Source organism: Acanthaster planci, linkage group LG03, assembly GCF_054643075.1.
Source record: "Acanthaster planci isolate LZ-2023a linkage group LG03, COTS_SCS, whole genome shotgun sequence".
Taxonomy (NCBI): domain Eukaryota; kingdom Metazoa; phylum Echinodermata; class Asteroidea; order Valvatida; family Acanthasteridae; genus Acanthaster; species Acanthaster planci.
In genome coordinates, this window is record NC_141779.1 from 20,686,926 (window position 1) to 20,707,295 (window position 20,370).

Genomic DNA, 20,370 nt, shown 5'->3' on the forward strand with positions numbered 1-20,370 from the left:
CGATTTGCATTTCATAATTATTCAATCTAAACACTTAGAGCTATCATGGGAAATATAAATTTGTCCAAATTTCGCTTCGGTTGAAAAGCATAAGGCTTGTTGCCGCAGCCTACGGCAAAACGTCTGGTCGGCATGATCGCTGAAATACCCCAAAATTGGACTGAATTTTCCGAAGGCAATCCAAGACAAGAATTGACGTGCTAACGGCGATGTCTTCTCAAATTTTCGTCACAGATATGTAAATTGTTTATGTTAATGAGATACCTCTAATGGGAGGGCTGTTTCGCCAAAAATCTTTTTCCTTTTTCTCTCCTATTTTATTCATCAAAACAACTTTTACATTCTGGATTTCATTTAAAACTGTACAATTTTCAATCACAATTAAGAAAACCATGTTTCACAGGCCCTTTAACTGAACGTTATAGGAACGTCAAAATGTTATCACATTTTCGTGTTGCTCCTTAAATGTTATCTTATGGTCGCATTGGGTACATGTAAAAGGTTGGAACGTTTTATTGTAAAAAAACATGGAAGCTCACTAGCGTTCTTCAGTGTTACGTTAATTACATGTAATTAACCATGGGATATAAACAAAAAAATAAATACCGTTACATTAATGTGGTCGTTGTTTTGCTAACATGCTAGAATATACATGTGTAACTGCACTTTTACAGGTAACCACACACCATGTAGTGCTGACGTTGAATAAATTTTAATCGGTGAGAACTTCGACCTAAATTCGATCCTACATGTACAAAGGATGTAGCTCAATAGACCTTAATCACTGGAAGCCATTTTCAATCGTGTTTTCTGATCCCATTCAACACAATAAGTTGAATTGGGTGTTGCAAGACAATTTGGGGTCCCATTGCGTCACTCTCACTTTTTTCAAATATGGCTTATAACATTTATACAGTGAATAACGAAAGTGTTCAATTATTCATTCGCGTGAACTGGCATTTGATTTGCAATGGAGTTTCATTCCGTTGCTTTCTTTTGTACACGTTCGCCAAATGGAAAGTTAGCATCGCTTTCAATTCAGTCCAGTTGACTCCTGAATAAATTCTACTTCGTCGCGTTGTTCCATGCTATTTATAATGTGAACTTCACGAGAGCTTTCCGTTATAGCAACGACGGAAAATGCTGGAATAGGTAAATTTCCTGTAGCTGACTGCAATGACGTTGCGCGAATCAACTCCAAGCAAACCACAGAACACTATTGCGATTTGGTGTCTTGCATACACTTTGTTCTCAGCTCTACATACGAATAATGCACATGTACACGCGAAGAGGCCTACTTACAAGCACGGCGTTTCTGTTTGGTTTCATTTTAATGAGCCAAAATTTAAGGAAGACCACTTTTGATGTATTATTCTAGTATTAATTTCTGAGAATATTACCTGCACGTATTATCAAAACCTTTTGGATAGCACCAATGTAGCCGAAGACCAAGTCAAACTCGCCAAGAGGTCTAAACATCTTAACCAGACTCGTTTCTTCCCCAAACGTCATCAATCAAGGTGCCTTTCAACCAGAGTTAATTGCAGGTATTTTTACAGTGCTTTAAACGGATTTACACTGCTATAATATACAGTTAAGAGAAGCAGGCAATGGAACTGCGCTACGTACCCTGACGTTGCACTTTCCTTTTTCCTGACTGGCTTTACACAATTACTAAGTACAAAAGCATTGTATAAAAACATCGCACTGTGTATAAAAGTGTTATTCAAGTCCTGCTTTAAACTAACTAAATTTTGTGTATTTGATTTAATTTCAATTATTAACACATCTCTTTACAAATCCTTTTGCAGTGCTCAATATGTAAAGCCTTTAATACCTTTAAACAGAAAATTCTACCATTAGTGAAGGATTTGCTTTTTCAAAATTGTTCCTGGGCGAACGAGTGCGCCTTTTTCTTAGATGTAGGCGCTCTGGCCTTGATTAACTCGCCATGTAAATACTCGTATGATTTTTTCGAGCATTCTGACACAAATACATACCATGTGCATGTTTGAGACAAGTTGTTTGTTGAATGAAAGGCTGGGCCTTTGACATGATAATGGCATACTTTTCTTCCAGATAAAAGAGTTGTATCGGTTAATCAGATGTAAAACATGCTAATTCTTGGATGTCAAGCCTTGAAATTAAAGGCCCTTTAATCTTTAATCTTAAATGCAGTTCTTGCATATGCTCCGGTGTCCCATTTAACTAACTTGATTTTCAATCTTGTGTGCAATAATAATGGCACTTTCATGATTTTTAAATTTATATGCTAATGCCAATTTGCATATTTATATGAAAAAGTGTGACGTCATCTAAAGTACATTCCTCTCTGTAGCAACAATTTCTGCACTTACATTTGCCTGAATTATTCTTATTTTCGTGATGGAAATTTAAGGTTGGAGATTTGTTGTTCCAGTTCAAGACAGTAAGTCTGTGACCAAAGCTTTAATTCTCACGAATAATTTCATCAAACAAAATGGTGATTTCACATAACAGTAACCAAAAAGAGTTTTTTTACAATGAAGAGGAGCATAAGCTGTACAAAACTAGTTCCGAAGAGTACAATTCACAAAGTGGACACTTTTTCGTGTAGATATCATTCTCACAAGCATTAACTGCACGTCTTTTGGAGTGTAAATTACAAAATAAGCACATGGCACAATTCACACTGTCCATTCCATCTGACACCATCACGCCAACAATATGGCCTTACAAAGAGTGTTAGGTATCTCAAAGTGCAGTCATTAATCCTGAACTTACCGATGAACTCTGAATGAAATGTGCGCGGTTCGTTTAAACAGCACTGCAAGATTGAACAATGCAAGGAAGAAAATTCAAGCATAAAAATAAGCTATAGGCCTATACAATGTACATGTAAATGTAGTTAAAACGCAAAAAAATAATTAACCGTGTAGTTTCACTTTAACATTCCTGGTACAGATTCAAATTGTACAATAATTCGCTTCATAACACTAGTTTGGTCTGTTTTGGGTTATCTCAGAGGTTATTGTCCGCTGCAAAGACTCGCTGTTCAGTTTCTAGCGGCCTTTTCATCGAATTGAGGACGGTTTGATGCTCCTTTAAACTCTGTTCGAGCAACCTCAACCTGTCCTTTAGCACCATATGTTGAAAATCCCCAAAAGGTGTCATCTTGATTGGTTGTACACATTTAACAGGCGAGCTTGTGACTTCGTCTTCCAAACTGGAATCCCAGTCGCTGTCGACATCAGCAACAGAGCTTTTATCCGGACATTCCCATTCACTCCCAGTGGAACTTGAAGCGTCGCTCCACGGATCTTCTAGAGTTTCATGCTCTGTATGAGCGACACGGGGGGTACTTTTCCCTGAACCTCTTCCCGACTCAACAGCGTTATTCTGAGTGTCTTCTACCGATTCGCATAGTTTTAATGACTCTTGCGCGAAAGACTGGAAGAAACTGCCAGAAAAACTGGCATCATATCCATTCGAGTTTGCCAGTCTTGGGCGTTTACTTCTTTCAGATAATCTGTTTTGGCAATCAGAAAGGCGTTCTCGGCCATCCAGCCATGCAGTATTCCTTTTTCCTACCCAGGCAGCACTGTGCAATTTTGATTGGTCATGGCTAAGCTTCGATTTGCCCTTTTTCGACAGACTCAATCGAAACCTTGATCGTCTTCTTTTATGTTTATTAGTTTGGTAGCTGCCCCTGTTTAGAGAGGCAATCTGAGTGGTTGGAAAGATGTTTGTGTCCATTTTGTCGTTCAGTGCTCTCGTAACTTGGATGTGTTCGTAAAGTTTCCTTTCTGACTGCAATTCACCATGTTTGTTGCTACCCTCGAGGGTTGCTGTGTCACCGAAAAAGCTGCTTTCCTGTATCGCATTCTTCCTCGATATGACATCACTTCTATCCTCCATGATCAACGCCGGGTCAACAAAGTCGTAACCACTGATGTCAATTTTTGGAATTTTCAGAGACAGAATTTTGTCACGATCAAAAAGCTTGCTTCCCACCGGATGACAAGTTGTTCGTAAGTTATTGTCACAGTCTCGTTCGGTTTTAATAACCATCTTCAAAGAGGGTACTTCGGTTTGTTTACTTTCTGCACAACCAGAACTGCTTTCACTTACAGAAGCAAGCCTTGTGGTGTTAAGACCTGACATCCTGTCGGGTACATCTGGATTATTTTGAAAAACGGAGCAACTCTGCAAGTTTACTGCTGCAGAACTTCCATTAAGAGGAACTATGATGGGGGCTGGAGTCCCAATGCCCGCCGGTGCGTTGGCCGAGGTTACAAGTTGCGATGGTGTCGTCAGTCGACGACTCATCAGAATTTCCCTAACGGTAAAGCCGGACAGCTTCTTGTGTGACCTCCTTAGATTTGCCTGGCCTTGACTGAGTTGGCTTGTGGAATTACGTGTTGTGATTTCTACTGACTCCTTAGCCGACTTCGTGAAGGGCGGCTGTGCTTGTGCTGTAAGGCTGGCCTTCACTGGAGGACTGGGGATCAGAGGATCAACAGTCTGCGTTTCCGGCCGTTGACCAGGTTGTCTCACCGATTCCAATGAACACGTTTGCAGAGGCTTCAAAGACAAACCACCGCTTGCTTGGGGTGGTATTGATGATCCAAGAGATGTACTCGAAGGAGACAATGCCAACTGAGATGCTGGGGTTGCTGGGTTTGGTGACAAGGGGTCAGACAAGGAATCCTTAACGGGATTACCACAACCTTGCTGCGTCGATGAATCGTGTCCAGTAATACACGAACCTATTGGCAATGACGTGTTGATCTCTTGATTTTGCAGCAATGAAGTATTTCTTTTTGCTAGAGTATCTGCAATTCTCTTTGATAAGCTTTCATTGTCTGAAGTGGAACCTGCTAATGAGAACACGGCATCAATCTGTGGCAAAACCATTGACGGGTATTTGGTGCATTTCTCTGGCGTTGTAGGCGATTCGATTGATTCTTTGACAAGAGAGTCCTTTTGATTACCTTTGGGAGAAGTTGAAATTGTGGTCTCCTGATCTCTTCTGTTTGAGGTATACAATTTGTATAAGGAACTGGAAGCTGGGGACATCTTAGACGATCGGTCATTCTCCTTTTGTGGGGAGTTGTTTGTCTGAGGAACCTCGTGATCAGGTGATCCCTGCAAATCCTGTACTGGTAAGGTCTCTTTGGCAGCTGATGTGTCACACTTTTTACTGTCCGGTTGAGAAAAGACAACATTATCCCCCTTCAACAACGACTTCCTTGTTTCCTGATCATTACGTATGATGAATACGTCCTGTTTAGATGGTATGCCTGTTGTGCCGCCAACATATGGGGCGTTGATGGCGGGAACCCAAGCAGATGTGGTCAGATCGCCGAAAGGGAAACCTTTGGCAAGTTTTCCCCTTGGATGATGATCCCTGGAGATGGAAACATAGGGAATACCAACAATGTCACCCGACGAGGTGTACGCCAGTAGATCTTGTGTCGCCTGTTTACCTTCCTGACCTGTCGACACAGCCGGCGTCACTGAGACAAGTTGGACGACTGCTGAAGAGTGAGGAAGAAGTCTGGTTTCTCCAACTGTCAGAGGACAGAAAGCTGAGAAGTAAGATGTTCCGACATTCCAGAAGAGGCGTTTACAGAGGCACAAGAAATCACTCCTACAGGAACTGTTGAAAGGATGACAACAAGTCTCAATAGAAATGACAAAACTTTAAAGCACTGGTACCAACAGGGAAATGGGGAAAGTTCACTTTCAATATGACTACTTTAATAACAACCTTGAATCCCACAAACTGATTAGGCGATTTACCCGTACTGTACCATACAAACCTTGGCAACGGTACGGCAAAGAGCGCCATTGGTTCCCCCGGCTTATTGGACACCAGGGGCGGTCCCGCCCTGTTGTTTAAAGATGACATCTGGCTGTTCCGCTTGATTTGTCGCATAGCCATGCATGTAAGTCTTGTCAAAACAGTCAACTGCAGTAAATCAAGGTACTGTCTCCTGTGTTTAATTAAAAAAAACACACACAAATATATCATGCCGATGTTTTTACTCAAAATATTGCAAGCTATGGCACACTTTGTGTAATTTATTTCTTTTCTGTGACAGTCCTTCCGTGCAAAACCAGAGTTAATTTTACAGGCCTCCATAGTCTGTAGCAAAATCCTCTGACTACTGGATCAGATTCTCAGATTTAGTGCAGGAATGCTTGGAATTTGAAAGCTTCGTGGCGCCAGCATTGGAGAGGAGAGGTTTCCCATTATAATCTCGAAATCGTATCTAACGAATGAGGACGTAACATTTCCTGAGGGTACGTTCGCGTTACATCTACAAGTTGACTGGGTTCAGTCTCGTCCTGCGTTTCGCTGGTTTGACACGGCACACACAGCCACCAAGTCAGGGTTGCCCTGTGGAAGCTATACATGTATGGACTTGAACACACCCTGCTATAATGCATAATAATATCACTATGCGCATGGATTTGATGCTTATCCAAGCTAATTCACAGCACACCGGCAAAGCTAGACTGAACTGGAAATTTTCCCCATATCTTTCATTTTTCCCCCTTTTCCTTATTATTTTCAAATTGCCCTGGTGCTGTGAGCTCCCCCCCACGTCAAAAGCTACTTCGGCAACCATTAGTGATTGTCGCCTGCTACTTTGCGTAAAATTGCCTCAAATGGCATTCTAAAGCTCAATTCTTCCAACTTATGACAAACATCAGTGTGTAAATAAAAATATTTAATTGGCCGTTTTGGCGCGTGGTAGAGAATCGTGACTGTTATTCTCCTTCCTTAACATCATGTGATAAATGAGAAAATAAAATTAAATGACTGCAATGAATACGTTCGGTTTCTATTTTACCTTCCAGTTTGTTTTTATTACATACATTTTTATTACAAACATTTATCCCCATAAAAAGGCCTATGAAATCTACCTATAACATTAAATGGCGCCGTCGTAAACGTAACCATGTTGGCATTTCCTCTTTTTCTCAATTTTCATTTCGGTTCCCTTTTGAAATAAACTGTACTGACAATTTTCCCTTAGGCCTTTTTGCTACTGCAATTGTTCAAAAATGAGCAAAAATGCGGTGTCATTCCAGGGGGTAACCTGAATGCTACAACAAAAATTTCACTACCAAGATTTATACATGTACTATAATTTGGCATATTTCCTATTGTTAATTTTCTTTTCTTCTGTGATTCATCGACCTGCTAAGACATTAAAAGTAGTGGGCAAGTGAAGTAGGTTTTCTCACAAATAGTTTCCCCAACCAAAATTTTGGGTCCCTAATTTAAAACCAAAACTATCAAATCAAATTAAATTCTTGAAATCGCACCAACAGCCCACTCATATATCCGAAAAAGATGGAATTTTTTCAGTGTTTAAAAAAGAGTAATTCTCAGTGAGATGGGCCCCAATGAGTGGCAAATAGGGTTCACACGTTTAAGAGTAGAAAAATGCACAGAACATTTTACCAAGTAAATTCATGTCATGACCCCTAACATTTTCCCAGAGTTCACATATAGCTCTTGCTATGTGAAAGTTTTTGTGTTGAATGATACAGCATTTTTTTAAGGTCCAAATTAATATTCAATTTTTTCGTTTGCGTAAGCATATCTGATCGACTCCTCTGAGCTGCTGCCATGGAAAATAAAGTATTTCGTCAGAGTAATATTCACCTGGCAGACAGTACTGTCTGGGAACACTTAGGGCCCGGTAGGCTCTATGCGTAGTACCTTTGTACTGAACTGTTCATGACTCATTTGTTTCATCAACAAGGTCAGGTTGGGTAAAGGCCTATTCCGGATTTCCTTGTGGTGAAAAATCAACGTAAATTAATGCTACGTCGTCCTTCTGCAGACTGACCTATATGTAAGTGTACAACAGAAACCTCACTTTTTTGATGTTCGCCATTTCAACAATTTTTCCAATCGTCGAGATTTATTCAAAACCTTGACGTCAAAACATTACAAAGGAAGGAAAGGGCGGAACAACTTTTTAAACTTGTTAGTTGTGACTTCGGTGCACACTCTCTAAAAGCGTTGACATACCACTGCAGTGTAGTCGGAAACCTTTTCAGCACTTGGTGTGAAATTATAAGTAACGAGAAAAGATTATCTTGGTTAAAAGAGAAAATGGTTTAGGTGAACAGTTTATTTATATTGTCCATATTATCACCATGTTACAATAGCACATGTTGTATTGCTACCTAAGTTCAATGCACGGATTGACCTTCAACAGTAGAACCACTTTCCAAGTAATGAGCCTCACTTAAGGAATGACTAGTTGAACCACAAGGCCCTTGGGGAGGAAAGCAGGGCTGGACCGGATGGGTCATGAGGCAGCCCACTGGCCTTATAAGGAAAAGTCAGTGTTCATTAATTTGACTAACCCTACCCTCAAATCCAAATGAACCAAACATATTCATGCACGCTGTATTAATATTCAAAGACTAGTAGCTAATACCTAATAAGGCAAGGAAACTTGTATGATGGATGAAAAATGGAATGTCCAGCAAATGTATAAAATCCCTATGAGTTCTGGCAATTGGGCAGAGAGCCGCACATCGAGCCAGCCGAATAAACCACATCAACTACAGTACAACTTTGTCTCAAGTCATCCTCTTGTGTCGATTCATATAACCTGTCGGGTTATATTTGGTGGAGAATCCGGGTAGCTCTCTCTACGTCAAGTCTTTCATGATCACACGATCGAAGTCCAAGCAACAGCTTTCATCAGCCATGGCATGTACAGCACATATCGAATCTATCCTCCCAAAGTTTACTGGGTATGACTCGGAGGATCCCGAGCTTTGGCTTGACCGGTACGAGAGATATGGTCTTCAAAAGACTTGGACTGCAGCACAACAAGCCAGCAATTTTCCTCTCTATCTTTCAAGTGCCGCTAGCTACTGGTATAGAGATCTCCCTGGGGAGACTAAGGCCGCCTTTGCAACACTCAAGCAGGCGTTTCTCAAAAAGTATCAGCCCCACGAAGGCATGCGATGGGTTAGACTCTCAGAGCTCGCCGACCGAAAGCAACAGACGAACGAAACGGTCGAGAAATACCTGGTGGACATAGAAAAGCTGTGCTGTCAACTGAAGAAGTCACCGGAGGAAAGGATGGAGGCCTTCATCAGAGGACTACGCCCCAACATTCGAGCATACGTCATCAAGGCTCACCCAAAGACCGTGGACGAGGCGGTGACTCAAGCGCGGATAGCGCAATCAACGTACACACAAGACGAAACACCTTCCACCGAAGTCAACTCGGCGATTAAACATTTAACAGCCCAGATAACCGCCCTGAAAGATCAGCTGACAACCATCTCTGCCACCCAGCCAACGCCCCAACAACTACCAAACGCAGGACAGAATCAGCTCCGCCCTCAGCGATCCCAAGTTTTCCTGCGCCAACGCCAAGGCCGAGGACAGCAGCAAGCACAACCGACTAGGCCTCCGATGATGATGTACCCGTGCAGTGGATGTGGAGGTGAGTGTACAAGTAGGCAAACATGTCCGGCCTGGGGTATTGAATGTAACTATTGTCGTAAGTTTGGTCATTTTGCTAGAGTGTGTTTCCAACGTAACCGATCTAACACCGTCAATGATATCCACCTGTCAAATCAATGACTAGAAAATCAGACATCTCCGGTTCCACACCTGACTAATGTTTCTGCCATGTCAGGCGGAAGCAATTTAGTTCAGGTAAAAATTGGCTCCGATAAACGATTCGCGTTACTCGATACGGGTGCGTTAATATCATGCATGACTAGAAATACATACGCGCAGTGTTTTCCTCAAGATCAGTTCCCTTTGGGCCATTCAGATGTGCCCTTAATTTCAGGTGTTGCTGGTCATGTAACTAGAGTTATGGGCAAGGTTGTTCTGCCGCTTTCTATTGGAGAGCAGAATTTTGAACATCCATTCTATATCCTGGAAACTATGAACCACGAAATCATTCTTGGTGTAGACTTCTTGAAAGCGCATAAGGCCAAGATATCGTTTGAGGAAAATCATGTAGTGTTCCCCGATTCCCCTTCTATTCCATTAGTAGGTAAAGAGGCAAAGAAGGTAACTGTCCGGGCAGTGTGTAATGTATCATTGGCACCCAGAACACAGACTGTACTTCCTGTTCAATGTAGAAATGTTAAGGCCCAATACGGCATTATTGAACCTGTTCCAACCTTGTATGAGGACACACAGTTAGTTGGCGCCAAGTGTGTTGTTAAATCTGTTTGTGGTAAATCTGTATATCAGCTCATGAATCCTTCTGACAATTCTGTGCAGATAAAACGTAACCAAGTGGTTGGCTATTGGGAGCCACTCTCTGATGATATGTATATTGAAAGCTTTGAGGTCGGCGGAAAAGATACCCCTACGGTTAAGCCTAAACAAACAGATGTGACACACAAACACACTGTAACCGTGACCGAAAGTGTTGAGCACCCTGACATTGTAGAGGAACTTGCTATCACTATGGAGGATTCTGATTTAACGTCAGATGAAAAGCAACAACTTATCTTATTTTTGGCTCGGAACAAGGAGGTTTTCTCGAAAGATGTAACTGATTTGGGTACCACTAATATTCATCACCACAGAATAGACACGGGTGACGCACAACCAATCCACCAACGTTTCTATCGCACTTCCCCTGTTCACAAAGCAGAAATTGACAAGCAAATCCAAGATATGCTCAACGCTGACATAATTGAACCATCAACCTCACCCTGGGCTAGCCCGGTTGTTCTTGTGAAAAAGAAGAATGGCGAATTCCGCTTTGCTATCGATTACCGTCGCCTCAATCGAGTCACAAAACCCATGTCTTTCCCTCTACCACGACCTGATGATGTATATGATACCATAGGTGAATCCCATGCTACGATATTCACTGTACTCGATCTTGCGTCAGGATTTTGGCAAATACCTCTGGATGAAGATAGCCGCGCGAAAACGGCTTTCACATCTCATAGTGGCAATTACCAGTTCAAGAAACTTCCATTTGGTCTCATGAATGCACCAGTTTCCTTCCAAATGGTTATGACCCAAGTCTTGCGTGGGCTGACTTGGAAATTTGCACTCGTGTATGTGGATGACATTATCATTTTCTCACCTGATTTTGACACACATCTGAAACACTTGCAGGCATTCTTTGACCGGCTCCGTTGTGCAAACTTGAAATTGAAACCACAAAAATGCCACTTTGCTGCCAAACAGGTTACCTATCTTGGGCACATCATATCGAAGCAGGGGATTAAGACTGATCCCGCCAAAACATCAGCGGTTACTACTTTCCCTATCCCTAAAGACCCATCAGAAGTTCGTTCGTTTCTAGGACTCTGTAACTACTATCGTAGGTTTGTGAAAGGTTATGCCAACATAGCCGCACCCCTTAACAGACTCCTACAGAAAGACGTGTCATTTGTATGGACAGCAGATTGTGATCGTGCTTTTCACCAGCTGAAACAAGCACTTATCTCCCCACCAGTTCTCGGCTATCCCAATTTTGATCGTGAGTTCATTCTCGCTACTGATGCTAGTGGCTTTGCAATCAGTTACATCCTCTCTCAAACCGACGACAACGGTAAGGAGATTGTGATTCAGTACGGTGGGAGAGCACTCACAAAAGCTGAACAAAAGTGGTCTATAACTGAAAGGGAGGGGCTAGCTGTTGTCGAAGGTATTCAGTTTTATCGGGTGTATCTAGCTAACAGACGTTTCCGTGTCCATACCGATCACGTTTCTCTGCAGTGGCTCAGATCTATACACAATGCAATGGGTCGATTAGGCCGCTGGTCTATCGTGCTGCAGGGGTATGATTTTGAAATTGTTCACAAATCTGGCACATCCCATGGTAATGCCGATGCCCTTTCCCGTCGACAATATTCCATCAGCGCCTCTCAAGTTCAAACCCCTAAGGCAGATTCACTCCCGGTAGACACTGTGCATCAGATCCACACGCTCAGTCAATCACGGAAGGAGGAAACATACGAATACAAATTGACGTACGCTGCTATGTCGGAGAAGGAAACCGTATGTTCTATCGATAACCCAGACAGTTTGATGGACCCATCCATTGATATCAAAGCTCGCCAGCGACGTGATATTTCCCTACGTCAGTACATTGAGTATTTAGAGGATGGTAGTTTGCCGCCCGATGCTCATGTTGCTCGACGAATAGTCGCTGAAGTTCAGGATTATGTCGTACAGGACGGTGTATTGTTTCATTACTATTATCCCAGGGGCAAAGGTCACAGAGTTGACAGACAGATCAAACAGTTAGTCGTTCCTCAATGCTTACACCATGACGTACTCCTTGCATATCACGACTCAGTCCTGGGAGGACACCAGGGAATCGATCGCACATACAACAGTATTCGCCAGAAATATTTTTGGCCCCGAATGTTTTCTCAGATTGAAGCCTATGTGAAGTCATGTACAACCTGCCAACGCATAAAGGTTAACCATCACGCTCAGCGCGCGCCCCTCCGACCACTGCCTGTAGGGGAGGTGTTCTCCAGGTTACACATTGACATACTTGGCCCTTTGAAGCCATCTCCTGAGGGGTACAAGTACATTCTTTTGATTGTCGACTCGTTCTCAAAATGGTGCGAAGCTTTCCCCCTCAAGACGCAGGATGCCGAGGAAGTAGCCAAAATACTGTACAATGAAATAATATGCCGATACGGTGCTCCTTCCTCCCTCCTCTCTGACAGAGGAACGCAGTTCATGTCTAAACTTATCAAGCAGTTGTGCAACATCTTTCAGATCACCAAAGTTCAGACCAGTAGCTATCATCCACAAACGAATGCAACGTGTGAGCGCATGAACAGTTTCATTTGGCAGTCCCTTCGCGCTTATTGCAAGCCAGACCAATCAAACTGGGTGGAGTTACTTCCCAGTGTCATGTTCGCTTATCGAAGCACACCAGCCACTGAATCCACACAACTTAGCCCGTTCATGATTCTATTTGGTCGTGAATGTCATCTGCCGATTGATACCGCATTGCTACCCCAAGCGCAGGCCGGTGCCCGGTCAAATCCTACACTTGAGCGTATCATGCAAAACCTCGACACCGCGCGCAAAATTGCCGCAGAAAACACGAAAACGTCACAAGCAAAATACAAAGCCCAGTTTGACAAGAAATCTAAAACCCCAGCTTATCAAGAAGGACAAAAAGTATGGTTGTACTGTTCGAAACGTCAAGTTGGCTTATCGCCCAAAATGTGCCATAAGTGGCTAGGTCCCTACTATATCTGCGAGGCTCGAGACAACTTCACCTACAAACTTCGCAAGTGCAGCGATAACAAACTTATGTTGTCCCCAGTCCACGCGAATCGGCTGAAGCAATACCATGATCCTCAGGACAGACCAGTTCACATTCCTGATGGCTTAAACGGCCACACTGAGCTGGGTGCTGAGGAGTTTGAGGGCAATGACACTTTAAGTGACCTTGCGCAGGACCCACCTAATTCTACACCCACTCAGTCTGACATCGCACACGAATCATACCTCCCACCCGTTGTCTTGGGCAGTCCCACACAACCCTCTGGCGATACACCAGCAGCCGTTAATGACCAAGGTCGTAGTGATTGGTTTATCGTTCATAGTCTCAGACGCTCTGCCATTATTGACGGCAAGCGTCATTATCAGGTAAAGTGGAAAGGGTACGACAAAACAACTTGGGAACCCGAAGAAAATATTCCTGCCGAATTGATCCAAGACTTCCACATACGAAAAACCAAACGATCTAAGGCACAGTATCGCAGAAGATGAACGTAATTGTATTCGGGCCTCAGTACTTGTAGTTGATAGTCTAGCTTTTTGATAACGTCCTAATATGAATTTTCACCGTAGTTATGTAATGTACCTTCTAATCTTTAATAGCTATTTGTTCATTCTTCTTAAGTATTTGTCAGTTTGTTACCTTCTTTGCTTCGTACTATATGCCGGCCATGGACATGATTGCAGTGCCTGTACACTCATTCTCTTATATTTCTGTGGTTTCATGAAGTTATCTATTGTTTTTATTTCTCGACTTTTGTTAATGTATTATTATTATTACTAATTTTTGTTTGCTTAGGGTCACCAGTACGTTTTATCACTGCTTTTCTTTTTTTTTTTACATGTTGTTTCTGTTCCTTATTAAGTCGGGAGACTTAAGCTTCGAGGGGAGGGCACATATCACCATGTTACAATAGCACATGTTGTATTGCTACCTAAGTTCAATGCACGGATTGACCTTCAACAGTAGAACCACTTTCCAAGTAATGAGCCTCACTTAAGGAATGACTAGTTGAACCACAAGGCCCTTGGGGAGGAAAGCAGGGCTGGACCGGATGGGTCATGAGGCAGCCCACTGGCCTTATAAGGAAAAGTCAGTGTTCATTAATTTGACTAACCCTACCCTCAAATCCAAATGAACCAAACATATTCATGCACGCTGTATTAATATTCAAAGACTAGTAGCTAATACCTAATAAGGCAAGGAAACTTGTATGATGGATGAAAAATGGAATGTCCAGCAAATGTATAAAATCCCTATGAGTTCTGGCAATTGGGCAGAGAGCCGCACATCGAGCCAGCCGAATAAACCACATCAACTACAGTACAACTTTGTCTCAAGTCATCCTCTTGTGTCGATTCATATAACCTGTCGGGTTATAATATTTTTTCCTGTAGCGCTAACACCATTGTGAAAATAAGCAGGAAAAAATAACTGACCTTTGACCAATAAAAATGCCAGATGTGGGAACAAGGTCACTGGACTGATTAGGCTATCAAATTCACTCGCTGATCTGTATACATGTACATGTGTACTGACTGGACATCACGCGCACCCACTACCGGCCGTGCACGAAGGAGGCCTTCATATCTCTTAGGATTGCCCAGCATCTGTTTAGTGCACTCAGTTTCTGTTTCGTTTCTTTGTCACGAATACAAGCACCATTGCAAAGTGTTATCCCTGTCATTCAAGGCATGAAAACAGTGATATGAACAAAATCACACTAAAACGAAACCTGAAAAAATGGTTACATAAAGGAGTTAACAACTTAGAATTATAAGGGGGGAAAACTACAATTTACCTCCACCCAAACACGCACACAAGCATACCTGTTTCACATAAGAAGGGTGATCATTCCTTTGCTCTCCTTAGGTTAAGGTAACTTGGGAAAATTGCTCCTTTATCTCCCAGTACGATGACTCTTTCGAGCTGGATTTTTGATGAAAATCCTGGACTGTTCCTCTTCTATTTGCCACAGATAACCTTGACCCCAAAATGCCTCTAAAGCTGTGTTTCAGAGAGGGGAAAACTGTGGATGTGTGCGAGTCCACACAACGCTCATCACAACCTACATGTACATGTATATTACGTGGACTTTTGTGCAGAAGTCCACACTATGTACGCCACGCCTGCACACACGCACCCACACACAGCCCATATTTCAACCATACCCAAAAGGATCCAGGTTTTCGAGAAATATTGATTGATAACTGAATAATTCATAGGCTAAAAATATAGATTTTATATAAATTAATGTTCGACCTTGATTTCCTTTTCATTTTTAAACGTACGCTTATTTTGGCAGATTTGAAACCGGCTTATGTGCATTTAATTCTAAAAAATATAGTTATTATTAATAAAGAAACAAACCAAAAATTATGCCAAAATCATGTTCTGCTCCTCAATATTAAAAATATGTATCTACGTGTATATATATTTCGACTGGAATTCCAATGACCGAAAAACCCCCAAAAGGGAGTTAATTGAAAACAAAATGACATTTTATAAGGGAGTACAGTTTATACATACATTTATGTTGCCCATATAACACCGATGTTTTCAAATTTTGATCTTCTCATATACTTATTAATTTGGTTAGCACCGAATTTATCAATGTTTATTAAACGTACTTTATCGAACTCTCGATCACTACATGGTGCACCATTACATCAAGTCTCAAAACGTGCTCAACATCTTGCTGTTGCCTGGTTGAAATTAAGTTGATGTGAATTCATCAACATATTGATTTAAACGATATTCACTATTATATAGGCAAACGCATTTCTCTTGAATTGTTAAACCAGTTGTTAGTTAAAATATCTGTCCTTCATCGTTTCTGATCTTAGTCTTTATAGTTGAATACATACGCATGAAAATCTTAGTATTCAAAGGTATGTACCTTTTTGATCCTGCGACTGAAAATCAATATACATGTAAATGTTCATGTACATGTGATCCACTGAATCATCACTGGCACCGAACATAGATCCAGACAACGAAGTGCATGTACCGAACAGCAGCATGTACGATTCATGTTTAAGGTGCACGCCCCAATTAATTAAGCAATGCGTTAGACGTTGCACTCGCTGCAGCCCACGTCTTCAGTAGCCATAGTAACAATGAATATGTAATGCCAGGAGTATCATTATAATAGTCCAAGTCAGCGCGCGGACGAAGAGGGCCCTAGTCTGGCGCCATTCAGCGTGCCAAAGTTCCTTTGTTCGCCCACACAAACCACGGCCTGCTGTGCTATCCCTGCCTCCATGCGCGCACGCCACAGTCGTATGCTTGTCTACAAAAGCTGATACACGAGTGGACGGCCATCAATGCAGAAGCAAAGAACAATTCACTGGGTGTACAAAAATCCAGGCTCGACCACTCAGCCATTGAAACACCAGATAACAAACTACGTGTACATAAAATGCAGCCCTCTTGAGAGCAATGTGTCAAAATGTAAGCTAAAGTTGGAAGTTAAATCTGCAATGAAGCAAAGGTGATATATCTGTAAACTTTGACGGCCCAGACGGAAATAGGAGAGGGGTCTAAAGGCCGAGGACACCCTGTATAATTCAAGTAATAGCGCCACAAAGTCAAACGGAAGAAAGGTGTTTCCTTGTGGCTCACTTTTAACGAAATGATGTTTCACAGATGTCTGAAGTCAAGATAAACGTTTTCGACTGGCGACGCTGGTGGCCCACATGTAACAAAATGAATAGCGGGAATTGTTTACAAATTCACGTTCAGCCAATCCTATGCGGCAAAATGTGAAAAATCACAATGTTCTTTGTGGTTTTCGACTGGCAGAATCAGAATGTCGCTATAAACCTTATCTTTCCTTCGAGCATGTGATATAGACATGACACACAAAAGTTTCCTAACTAAACAGTGTACTCCAATGTTCAAGAAGCATGAGGTACGTGCAGTCACGCACCCGCACATATGTATACACTGCACTTATATTCAGCAGGTCGACCAGGTCGCCAAAGGTTGATAATTGCGCCATGCATAATGTCGGGAGTTGAATGTACATGTACCCTGTGTGGAGGCTTGGCAGTGTTGAGCTCCCTCGTTACACATGTATATGTATTTCTTGTTTTGATGTTTAGAGGCTAACAGGTATTGGCTGAGATCGATCCGTGCCCGGAATTCTCGGTAGGCCTACTGATAGAGATACATGTATATGCCATATATACCTTACTCAGTTAATTGGAGCAGTCCATTTGACTTCACAAATGAGTGGTGAAATGGAACAGCCCAGATGTTACATGAAACAGTCTTCACAATCCTGAAAGTAACAAAGGAATAAAAAGCTTTACTGTAGACTGACCTTTCCAGACTCTAGACCTACTGATAATTTTACCACATCAAGCAGTGGGTCAGTACATGATATACATGTAGTTTCATTGACAAACCTAACTTACGTACGAATACGTAGCGGTTTGTTTCACATGTCAGTCCTTATATATGGCATTTTGTAATTTTTATTTTAAATCGTAAGCAAATGGGTTCTGCTGTGAGTTATACCAGTTAGGTCTAACTTTACAATCCCTTCTAAAATAAAGCCAGCTTGTTTTTGGTCGGAGTACCTTGATGAAGTTGGATTTTAAAAAAATACAAAAATGACACTGGGCTGACAACTTTGTCCTCGGCTGTTTGCCAAGACAGGAACCTCGACCGCGTCCCATGAAATATGCAAAACACAAGTAAGCAAAATATAGATCACCGACGTTTCCATGCTGCGAAGATAAAGGTTACTGTCCGTGGTCAAAGAAAAAATTATCTAAGAGGCATTGCGGTAAATTTTAAGGAACGTTTTGTAGGAAAACGTAAAAGACAGATTCGTCAACCTTTGTCAACATGTAAACCTCGATGCTAACTGTGTTTTATTCATAACGTGACTGACACGAGACAACGTACGATCACAACACGATATATAGGCCTACAGAGCCTACAACACACTTATGCAAAACTAGCGCTCCATATAATGAAGGGAATGGGACACGCCATTACTGTTCAAAGCGGCAAGTTTTTTCCTCTCATAATGACAGTTTTACATGACCGTGCGGGCCGAGGCTTGAACTGAGGTCGATCAAACGTCTGTTCTACGTGATTGAACCGTGATTGCGTTACACAATCGCGTTAAAACGTGGAGTTGAACTCCAACACTTACCGACAATTATTCGTGTCTTGTAAAAAGCCCTTTCTGATCGTGACGGTCAGTAGATGATCCCAGAATATGAACACCTGCACAGCCGACCTCGTTTGTGACTCGTACTGTGGCACGCTTACCACTTCTAAAATGCGTCCTATTGTGTTCGGCACAAAACCACAACGGTGCACTCAGTGCTTTGCGATGTCCCACGTCATTATATCGCCACGCACAGGCGCAGTACTTCCACCGCATACTTATGCGAGGTCTATTCGGCCCATATAGGCCGGGGTCGAGATATCCTTCCATAGACCACGTCGTGACCATGGTAACGCTGCATGCCTAATGAGGATTAGGTCAGAGCTCGCACACCCTGTTGCGTAATGTCAACGCGGGCGACCAAATTGCTGACTGTTGGAAATGGCCACTCCCGATGGAGTACGTGTATTAAATAACGCTGTTTACAAAGTACGTGTACTTGTAAATATACATGTACATGTACACTTCCTCAAGCCATGCTCGATCAAACCACCCTCGCCTTCAGCTGTACTTTGTGTGGATTTCGTTTCAGATTGTATTCCACGCGAGACTTCTGGAAGGGCAATTTTCCCGAACTTTTTATCTCGGACAATTCCTTTCAGACAAAATTCTGGCATTTATTGAACAATGTTTATGGAAGCTATTTCTTTGATGGAGTCGCAATTAATTCCACACTTCAATTTTCGTTACGGTGACAATTGTATGTTCAGTTTCAACGTCATATTTTTACACGGTTTGTGTAAACTCTCCACAACCTACTATTTGCTTCGATTCTAAACAAACTCGCTGAAATATTGACCGTGCCATATGGATAACATTCCCAATTTGTCTCTGGTGCCCCGCCCCCGGAAAAAGTTCTTGGCCGTCGTACTATATTTCCCTAAGAAAAACTTTGATAATTTCAGGCATGTGCGGGGGTATCACAGTTCAGGCTCACTGCAGTGTACCATATTTACGTACGGCCCTATACCCTTCAAACCCAGACCATTCCATGGCAAATTACGTTATAAATATGACCTGGGTTGAAGTACTTATATTTTATGACAAGTAACACACCCCTGTCTTGTCTGCGATGAAATAAATTAAATAGGGTTTTCAGCCCGGGCATAAAGAACATCTGTGCGTAGGCAAAATGAGCTCCCCTCAGTGGAGCTGGTTTGATAAGTGAGAAGAGTAGACTGAAGTAGCTTTAATTTCTTCCTGTTGTGAAATTTGACATTTACTGACAAGTTATTCACCTTGTTACGTACATGTTACTGTTTGCCTCCTCCTAAAATGTGTCCCCTTACATGTTTGTTTGACACTCGACCAGAATTAAGTGTTTGACATTACGAATATGATAATGGCAACGCCGTACGGAAATATATTCTAACGTTGCCAAGCAGCGGTAAGGCTAGCCAATCAGGCTAGGGCGCTGTTTCCGTAATCCAGTGTCATTTTTCAGGCACGTAAGGCGAAGTTATGTTTGCACGAAGTAACGGTAATATTTCATGTTTTGACCAACTTGTCAGTGTATTGTAACGACGCTGTATGTAATGACAACTTCAAAAGTGAAGCTTAACGTTGGAGCCTAGTACGTTTCTATCTATCACTTAAGTGGGAGTGCAAACAGGATGTGGAACTGATTACGTCCAATTCACTTTTCAAGTACACATTCTATAGCGTTTGAACGGGAACATTCATATGCAGTTTTCTTTAAAAAGTTTTAGGTTGTAAAAACGACTTACATCATTGAACGGATGTATCAATTAATTCCACTAATGTGGGGCTGTAAGAACTGTACGCCAGGATCCTCCCCCATACAATACAGTCCAAATTATTCCTCCTGTTTGTAGTAACTGTTACAGTTCAGATGTGTTTATGCATTTCACCTTTATCCTTAGTTGAAACACTTGTGCTGAACGGAGCTTTTGG

General features: G+C 42.1%; 1 protein-coding gene across 5 annotated transcripts; it reads right to left on the minus strand.

The window, feature by feature from the left end:
• Positions 1-295: 295 nt before the first annotated feature.
• LOC110991090 (uncharacterized) lies at positions 296-18,777 on the minus strand. Of its 5 annotated transcripts, none has more exons than XM_087134408.1 (5): positions 18,439-18,777; positions 17,467-17,553; positions 15,098-15,275; positions 5,805-5,978; positions 296-5,641 (listed from the first exon to the last, which is right to left on the minus strand). In XM_087134408.1, the coding sequence occupies exons 4-5, from the start codon at positions 5,924-5,926 to the stop codon at positions 3,001-3,003; spliced, it is 2,763 nt and encodes a 920-aa protein (XP_086990534.1). In that variant the 5' UTR covers positions 5,927-5,978; positions 15,098-15,275; positions 17,467-17,553; positions 18,439-18,777; the 3' UTR covers positions 296-3,000. The 5 variants fall into 5 exon arrangements, with proteins under 5 accessions (XP_086990534.1, XP_086990533.1, XP_022111947.2 ...); XM_087134407.1 differs by having other exon boundaries at positions 17,462-17,553; XM_022256255.2 differs by lacking the exon at positions 15,098-15,275 and having other exon boundaries at positions 18,439-18,775.
• Between the last annotated feature and the right edge of the window lie 1,593 nt (positions 18,778-20,370).

Coding starts and splice junctions, on each gene's coding strand:
- LOC110991090 (XM_087134408.1), bottom strand. CDS start 5,926: ATGGCTATGCGACAAATCAAGCGGAACAGCCAGATGTCATCTTTAAAC. Junction 5,642..5,804: donor TTTGCCGTACCGTTGCCAAG/GTTTGTATGGTA, acceptor TCCTTTCAACAG/TTCCTGTAGGAGTGATTTCT.